The sequence below is a fragment of the Oncorhynchus keta genome, chromosome 3, assembly GCF_023373465.1.
Source record: "Oncorhynchus keta strain PuntledgeMale-10-30-2019 chromosome 3, Oket_V2, whole genome shotgun sequence".
NCBI classification, from domain to species: Eukaryota; Metazoa; Chordata; class Actinopteri; order Salmoniformes; family Salmonidae; genus Oncorhynchus; species Oncorhynchus keta.
In genome coordinates, this window is record NC_068423.1 from 21,956,698 (window position 1) to 21,965,601 (window position 8,904).

The 8,904-nt window shown below is 45.0% G+C and overlaps 1 protein-coding gene across 1 annotated transcript; it reads left to right on the top strand.

Moving 5' to 3' along the window:
* Positions 1 to 3,227: 3,227 nt before the first annotated feature.
* Positions 3,228 to 8,537, top strand: LOC118378981 (pepsin A-like). The gene is made up of 10 exons (XM_052493200.1): positions 3,228 to 3,363; positions 3,473 to 3,575; positions 5,506 to 5,656; positions 6,045 to 6,162; positions 6,288 to 6,406; positions 6,543 to 6,739; positions 7,412 to 7,528; positions 7,679 to 7,820; positions 8,002 to 8,100; positions 8,212 to 8,537. Exons 1-10 carry the CDS (start codon positions 3,243 to 3,245, stop codon positions 8,347 to 8,349), a joined length of 1,305 nt encoding a protein of 434 aa, XP_052349160.1. The 5' UTR covers positions 3,228 to 3,242; the 3' UTR covers positions 8,350 to 8,537.
* Positions 8,538 to 8,904: the final 367 nt, after the last annotated feature.

Below are 8,904 nucleotides of genomic sequence, written 5' to 3' on the forward strand. Positions count from 1 at the left end.
ATTGGGAACCATATTTAGACAGCCATATTCTTTGAGTGTTTCGTGGGTGATTGTTCCTGTCTCTGTGTTTGTTTGCACCAGATAGGCTGTATAGGTTTTCACGTTACGTTTGTTGTTTTTGTATTGTTAGTTTTTTCATCGTCATTAAACATGTATCAAGAATACCACACTGCATTTTGGTCTGACTCTCCTTCACCGCAAGAAAACCGTAACAGAATCACCCACCACAACAGGACCAAGCTGCGAGGTGACAGAGCCCGCCTGGGATTCGCTGGAGCAGTGCGAAGAGGGTTATAGGAGAATGGAGTTGGAGAGACAAGCAGTCCGAGAGTCAGCGCCAAAAATGTCTTGGGGGGGTGTCTCACAGGGAGTATGGCTACGCCAGGTAGGAGACCTGCGCCAACTTCCTGTGCTTACCGGGGGGCTAGAGAGACCGGGCAGGCACCGTTTTATGCTGTGGAGCGCACGGTGTCTCCAGTGCAGGTGCATAGCCCGGTGCGGTACATACCAGCTCCTCGTATCGGCCGGGCTAGAGTGGGCATCGAGCCAGGTAGGGTTGGGCAGGCTCGGTGCGCACCAGCCCTCCGGTGGCAGCTCCCCGCACCAGGCTTCCTGTGCATGTCCTCGGCCCAGTACCACCAGTGCCAGCACCAACATTGTATAGGCCTACAGTGCGCCTCGCCTGTTTAGCGCTGAAAGAGCCTTTCTCCTCTACAGCGCTGCCGGAGTCTCCCGCCTGTTCAGCGCAGTCAGAGCCTTCCTCCTCTCCAGCACTGCCGGAGTCTCCCGCCTGTTCTGCGCTGCCGGAGTCTCCCGCCTGTTCAGCGCTGCCAGAGCTGCCAGTCTGCATGGAGCAGCCAGAGCTGCCAGTCTGCATGGAGCAGCCAGAGCTGCCAGTCTGCATGGAGCTGCCAGAGTTGCCAGTCTGCATGGATCAGCCAGAGTTGCCAGTCTGCATGGAGCAGCCAGAGTTGCCAGTCTGCATGGAGCAGCCAGAGTTGCCAGTCTGCATGGAGCAGCCAGAGTTTCCAGTCTGCATGGAGCAGCCAGAGTTGTCAGTCTGCATGGAGCAGCCAGAGTTTTGCCAGTCTGCATGGAGCAGCCAGAGTTTGGCCAGTCTGCATGGAGCAGCCAGAGTTTGGCCAGTCTGCATGGAGCAGCCAGAGTTTGGCCAGTCTGCATGGAGCAGCCAGAGTTTGGCCAGTAACACTTATATCACTTAACACAAACTATAGTTTTGGCAAGTTGGTTTGGACATCTACTTTGTGCATGACACAAGTAATTTTTCCAAAAATTGTTTACAGACAGATTATTTCACTTATAATTCACTGTATCACAATTCCAATGGGTCAGAAATTTACATGGACTAAGTTGACTGTTCCTTTAAACAGCTTGGAAAATTCCATAAAAGGATGTCATGGCTTTAGAAGTTTCTGACAGGCTAATTGACATCATTTGAGTCAATTGGAGGTGTACCTGTGGATGTATTTCAAGGCCAACCTTCAAACTCAGTGCCTCTTTGTTTGACATCATGGGAAAATCAAAATAAATGAGCCAAGACCTCAGAAAGAAAATTGTGTCCAGCTAGCAGGTAACTTGGTCACGGAAATAAGAAAAGCAATCAAATTAAATAGTTTACCTTTGATGAGCTTCGGATGTTTTCACTCACGAGACTCCCAGTTTGATAGCCAATGTTCCTTTTTTCCAAAAATACTATTTTTGTAGGCGACATAGCTCCGTTTGTTCTTCATGTTTGGCTGAGATATCGACCGGAAATTGCAGTCACAAAAACGCCGAAAAATATTCAAAATTTGCTCCATAATATCGACAGAAACATGGCAAACGTTGTTTATAATCAATTCTCAAGTTGTTGTTCAAATATCTATTCGATAATATATCCACCGGGACAATTGGTTCTTCAGTAGGACCGATTGGAATAATGGCTACCTCTGTATTTTACGCGAGAATCACTCTGAGAGCCATCAGGTGACGACTTGCGCAATGTTGCCGCTTACGGGTATTCTTCAACATAAATGGGTAAAACTACGTCACAATGCTGTAGACACCTTGGGAAATACGGAGAAAGGGTAATCTGGTTGATATTCCATTCACTGCTCAATAGGGACACATTGGAACGCAGAGTTTACAAAATATGAGTCACTTCCGGATTGGATTTTCTTCAGGATTTTACCTGCAATATCAGTTCTGTTATACTCACAGACAATATTTTTACAGTTTTGGAAACTTTAGTGTTTTCTATCCTAAGCTGTCAATTATATGCATATTCTAGCATCTTGTCCTGACAAAATATCCCGTTTACTACGGGAACGATATTTTTCCAAAATGAAAATACTGCCCCCTAGTCACAAAACGTTTTAAAGGCAATGCTATCAAATACACTCAATTAGTATGTAAACTTCTGACCCACTGGGAATGTGATGAAAGAAATAAAAGCTGAAATAAAAAATTCTCTCTACTATTATTCTGACATTTCACATTCATAAAATAAAGTGGTGATCTTACTGACCTAAGACAGGGAATTTTTACGAGGATGATATGTCGGGAATTGTGCAAAACGGAGTTTAAATGTATTTGACTAAGGTGTATGTAAACTTCTGACTTCAACTGTATGTATTCTGGGGGTTGGGGTTGTTTACATTTTACTTCTTTTGTATCTATTGTATAATAAAATATCTAAATAGGATTATTTTTTAAATCTCAAAGGACATATATATTTTTCTTGATGATCAATGAAGACATATGGCCACTTGGCCCAGAAGTAACGTTGTGTTTTGTGTTGAATGTCCATTATGTTTTCTATTTGAAACATATAGTGACATTCATCTTTAAATAATCACCAAGATATTTGTTAACATTGTGAATGTTCTCGTGAATGTGCCATGTTAGTTAATGAAATAATCACTGATAGGTATCGTATCCTAACAGAGATACAGTAGCCATAATAAGGCTGCCTAATCCTAAAGTAAACCGTCTGGGGGAAAAGTGTGCTGATAGGAGGGTATTTGCAAGTGGGGACTTTTACTTTATATCACTGAGTCTACACAAGTCATCTCATATCCTAGAGAGAAGTCTGGCAGGTTAGCCATTATATGATTAGAACTGGCACTTTTCAACAGTATACACACATTACTGTAATGTAGCCGTTGGAAACAACATACTGTACAGGTTATCGTCAGATTGACATTGTCTCGAGGTCGTCCATTATTTCACCATTACTTATCATGGCAGGTGGATACTCTCTTATCGTAGCGATAAAGCAACGCAGAGTTAGAACTGTGGACCGTCTGTATATAAGACAACACACACACACGTCTCAGATCACTCATCCACAGGCATCTACAGGTGAGTCTGGTTCCTCTCAAGGTCTCTACCTCGCTTGGTTTGCGCTGAGCAAAAGAATTGCGATACATTGCGTTTGATGGGTTGATTGAGGAATTGCTTCTTTGCACAGGTGAACGAGTTCGACAGGTGACTGCTGAGGAGACCAGACATCAAATCATGAAGTGGGCTATCGTTCTTTGTGCCGTGGTGGCACTCTCCGAATGCATCATCCAGTACGTTAATCATGCTATACCCCTGCTATACTCCTGTTATACTCCTGTTATACTCCTGCTGTACTACTGCTGTACTCCTGTTATACTCCTGCTGTAATGCTGCTATACTCTTACTATTCTCCTACTATTATCCTGGTATACTCTTAATATTCTCCTACTATTATCCTGATATACTCGTACTATTCTCCTACTATTATCCTGGTATACTCTTAATATTCTCCTACTATTATCCTGGTATACTCTTAATATTCTCCTACTATTATCCTGCTATACTCGTACTATTCTCCAACTATTATCCTGCTATACACCTGTTATACTCCTGCTACACACCTGTATTACTCCTGCTATACTCCTGTTATACTCCTGCTATACACCTGCTATAATCCTGCTATACCCTGCTATACTCCTGCTATACCCTGCTATACACCTGCTATACTCCTGCTATACCCTGCTATTCTACTGCTATACTCATGCTATACTCCTGCTATACTCCTGCTATACTCCTGCTATACCCTGCTATTCTACTGCTATACTCCTGCTGTTCTCCTGCTATACTCCTGCTATTCTCCTGCTATACCCTGCTATTCTACTGCTATACTCATGCTATACTCCTGCTATACTCCTGCTATACTCCTGCTATACCCTGCTATTCTACTGCTATACTCCTGCTGTTCTCCTGCTATACTCCTGCTATACTCCTGCTATACTCCTGCTATACCCTGCTATTCTACTGCTATACTCCTGCTGTTCTCCTGCTATACTCCTGCTATTCTCCTGCTATACCCTGCTATTCTACTGCTATACTCATGCTATACTCCTGCTATACTCCTGCTATACTCCTGCTATACCCTGCTATTCTACTGCTATACTCCTGCTATACTCCTGCTATACCCTGCTATACTCCTGCTATACCCTGCTATTCTACTGCTATACTCCTGCTGTTCTCCTGCTATACCTACTGCTATTCTACTGCTATACTCCTGCTGTTCTCCTGCTATACTCCTGCTATACTCCTGCTATACTCCTGCTATACCCTGCTATTCTACTGCTATACTCCTGCTGTTCTCCTGCTATACTCCTGCTATTCTACTGCTATTCTACTGCTATACTCCTGCTTTTCTCCTGCTATACTCCTGCTATACCCTGCTATTCTACTGCTATACTCCTGCTGTTCTCCTGCTATACTCCTGCTATTCTACTGCTATTCTACTGCTATACTCCTGCTATTCTCCTGCTATACTCATGCTATACTCCTGCTATACTCCTGCTATACTCCTGCTATACCCTGCTATTCTACTGCTATACTCCTGCTGTTCTCCTGCTATACTCCTGCTATACTCCTGCTATACTCCTGCTATACCCTGCTATTCTACTGCTATACTCCTGCTGTTCTCCTGCTATACTCCTGCTATTCTACTGCTATTCTACTGCTATACTCCTGCTGTTCTCCTGCTATACTCCTGCTATACTCCTGCTATACTCCTGCTATACCCTGCTATTCTACTGCTATACTCCTGCTGTTCTCCTGCTATACTCCTGCTATTCTCGTGCTATACTCCTGCTATTCTACTGCTATTCTACTGCTATACTCCTGCTATTCTCCTGCTATACTCCTGCTATTCTACTGCTATACTCCTGCTATACTCCTGCTATACTCCTGCTATACCCTGCTATTCTACTGCTATACTCCTGCTTTTCTCCTGCTATTCTCCTGCTATACTCCTATATTTACATTATGCAACAGATCAGAAGGCAGTGAAAAGTGTAATACCCCGAAATGAGTGAATGATTTGAATAGTCACACACAGTTGTTTAGCCTATGCTGCCATAACGTTTATTACAATGGTTTGACCAGAAGGTCTTAGACCATTGACCAGAAACCTGCTGGACCTGATCTGCTTGCCCAACCAGACTTTGTCCTCCTCCACAGGGTGCCTCTGATCAAGGGGAAGAGTGCCAGGGAGAGCCTGGAGGAGCAGGGTCTGTGGAATGAGTACAGAGGGAAGTTCCCTTTCAACCCCACCAGGTTTGGCGACCAGAGCCTATATGTCTCCAATGAGCAGATGACCAACGACGCTGATGTAAGCATGAGAATGGATAGCACTTAACACGTTCCACTATGTAAGGCAGCAGAGAAGGCTGAAGCACATCTTTTGGCCTCTTCTTCCTAAATTAATTATTGATCCACCAGGAAAACTTTAGTTTGAAATCAACAATTCGATTTCTGATGACCTATAGGTATTCTGGCGTTATTCAGCTAATTCTTATAATATCATAAGGTTGGGGGAGGTATTTATTCATACAAATATTTAGTTCCTTATTTGATCTTCTCTCGTTGGCGTACTTTGTAGGGGGGTATTTATTAATACTAATGATTATTTAATTATTTGATCTTCTCTAGTTGGCGTACTTTGTTGGGGGAGGTATTTATTAATACTAATGATTATTTCATTATTTGATCTTCTCTAGTTGGCGTACTTTGGAGTGATCTCCATTGGAACTCCACCTCAGTCCTTCACTGTCATCTTTGACACTGGATCATCCAACCTGTGGATTCCCTCCGTCTACTGCAGCAGCGCAGCTTGCGGTTTGTAACACACACACACACAAACACAAACACACACATGCCCAAACACACACACACACACAAGCACAAACACACACACACACACACAAACACTCCCAGGCTAATCGTGTCTCCCCTCCTTCCAGCCAACCACAACAGGTTCAACCCCGGTTTGTCCTCTACCTTCAAGAATGCTGGGAAGAGCCTGTCGATCCAATACGGTACTGGCAGTATGACTGGCTTTGAGGGCTTCGATACCGTTGTGGTAAGGAACAGAATTCATCACAACAACATGAGGACTGGAAACATTGTGTAGGTTTCAGTACTATCTAAAGTATTATCCTCCTCTTCCTCACCCCTCTTCTTCTCCTCCTCTTCATCCTCTTCCTGGTCCTCTGTAGGTGGGTGGGATCCCTGTGAAGAACCAGATCTTTGGGCTGAGTCAATCGGAGGCTCCCTTCATGGCCTATATGAAGGCTGATGGTATCCTGGGTCTGGCTTACCCCCGCCTGGCAGCCTCTCAGGCCACACCAGTCTTTGACAACATGATGACTCAGCATCTCGTCAACCAGGACATGTTCTCTGTCTACCTGACTCGGTGAGTGGTCATAGAGGAGGTCAACCAGGACATGTTCTCTGTCTACCTAACTCGGTGAGTGGTCAGAGTGGAGGTCAACCAGGACATGTTCTCTGTCTACCTGACTCGGTGAGTGGTCAGAGTGGAGGTCAACCAGGACATGTTCTCTGTCTACCTGACTCGGTGAGTGGTCAGAGTGGAGGTCAACCAGGGCTATTTCTGAAATGGAACCCTATTGCCTGTATAGTGCACTACTGTTGACCAGAGCTACATGGCTCCCACAAACCATCATGGCTTGCCAGACATGGAAATATGAACTGACAAAACTTCTCTCTCTCTCTCTCTCTCTCTCTCTCTCTCTCTCTCTCTCTCTCTCTCTCTCTCTCTCTCTCTCTCTCTCTCTCTCCCCCCTCTCTCTCCCCTCACACTCCCCCACCCCCTCTCTCTCTCTCTCTCTCTCTCTCTCTCTCTCTCTCTCTCTCTCTCTCTCTCTCTCTCTCTCTCTCTCTCTCTCTCTCTCTCCCTCCCCCTCACACCCCCCTCTCTCTCTCTCCCCTCACACTCCCCCCCTCTCTCTCTCCCTCTCTCTCTCTCTCTCTCTCTCTCTCTCTCTCTGTTTCTCCCTCTCCCCTCTCTCTCCCTCACACTCCCCCCTCTATCTCCCTCTCGCTCTCTGCTGTCGTCCATCTCCAGTAACTCTTCGGTTGGTAGCATGGTGACCTTCGGAGGCGTTGACACCAACCACTACTCCGGCCAGATCGCATGGATCCCCCTGTCCTCTCAGATGTACTGGCAGATCACTGTCGACAGGTACTGTTGCAGTTACAGTACGTTTTATAGGGTTATAAATGGTTATTAATGGGTTATATAATCCTATGTAACTGGTAGATGAAGTTGTTGAGTACTGTTCTCAAGCAGCCATCTCTTCCTGATCTGTGTATATCTGTGTGTCCATTGCAGTGTGACTGTGAACGGCCAGATTGTGGCCTGTAACGGCGGCTGCCAGGCTATCGTGGACACCGGCACCTCTAATATTGTGGGACCTCAGGCCGACATCTTCAGCATAGCCCGTGCTGTGGGAGCCCACTCCGCCAACGGAGACGTAAGTCATGTAATATTGTTTTGGTGATGTGTCACAAAGAACCAGGCATAACGTTGTGTTAATGATGTGTTCCCATCACCACTACTGACATAACTCAACAAGAACCAGAAAAGAATTCATTGTCTCTCTCTCCTCTCATACCTCTCTCTCCTCCCTCTATTTGTCTCTCTCTCTTTTTCAGAATGTGGTGAACTGTAACAACATCAACAACATGCCATCGATGGTCTTCCACATCCACGGACAGGCCTTCACTCTCCCAGCCTCCACCTACGTCCGCCAGGTGTGTGTGTGTGTGTGTTTGTGTGTGTGTGTCTGTGGTAGATCTTACGTAGCCATGAAGTGATCGTAACATTGTTTTGACAAGTTCTCTCTCTCTCTGCCACCTTTACAGTCCACCTACTATGGCTGCCGTACCGGTCTCTTGTCTAGTAGCTCCAACCTGTGGATTCTGGGTGACATTTTCATCCGACAGTACTATTCCATCTTCAGCAGAGCCCAGAACATGGTGGGTCTGGCCATGGCTAGATAATCCAACACAGATCAACAATGGATCCCGTAACGCCATATGAACAACCAAATGAGGGTGTCTCTCCAGTGCAATCGTATCTATTCTAAAGCTAATTTGAGTAGTTTGTGATAGGAAGAGATGCTGCTTTATGTCTAGAATTGTTATTAGTTCATTCAAAATAATAAAAATTGAGGTTTTGTCATGATAAAGTGGTCTGATGGTCTTTTTTGGTTAATTCGTGTTATGATTATGAATAAAGTACGTACTGCTTAATCAATCTGGAAACATAAAAAACTATGTCTATGCATCTATTCACTTCCTTTCCTGTAGTGCCACCATGTGGCCAATCATGTGACGACTCTATGGCCCCAAACTCTGTGCCAAAACTGGCAGAGTTGGTTGGAGAGTTGGACTTGCTGTGTCAAGCTAAAGTAGGCAACCACTTCACTGAGCCAGCCAGGCCTTTGACAATGACAAGGCACATTGGATTATGGATGTTAATACTCTCAAGGACACGGTCGTTGTATTTATTTATTTTAAATGCCGCTTTGCCCAGCTCTCAGCAAGTACCACTCT

Coding starts and splice junctions, on each gene's coding strand:
- LOC118378981 (XM_052493200.1), top strand. CDS start 3,243: ATGGCAGGTGGATACTCTCTTATCGTAGCGATAAAGCAACGCAGAGTT. Junction 3,576..5,505: donor CTCTCCGAATGCATCATCCA/GTACGTTAATCA, acceptor CCTCCTCCACAG/GGTGCCTCTGATCAAGGGGA. Junction 6,163..6,287: donor CTGCAGCAGCGCAGCTTGCG/GTTTGTAACACA, acceptor CCCTCCTTCCAG/CCAACCACAACAGGTTCAAC.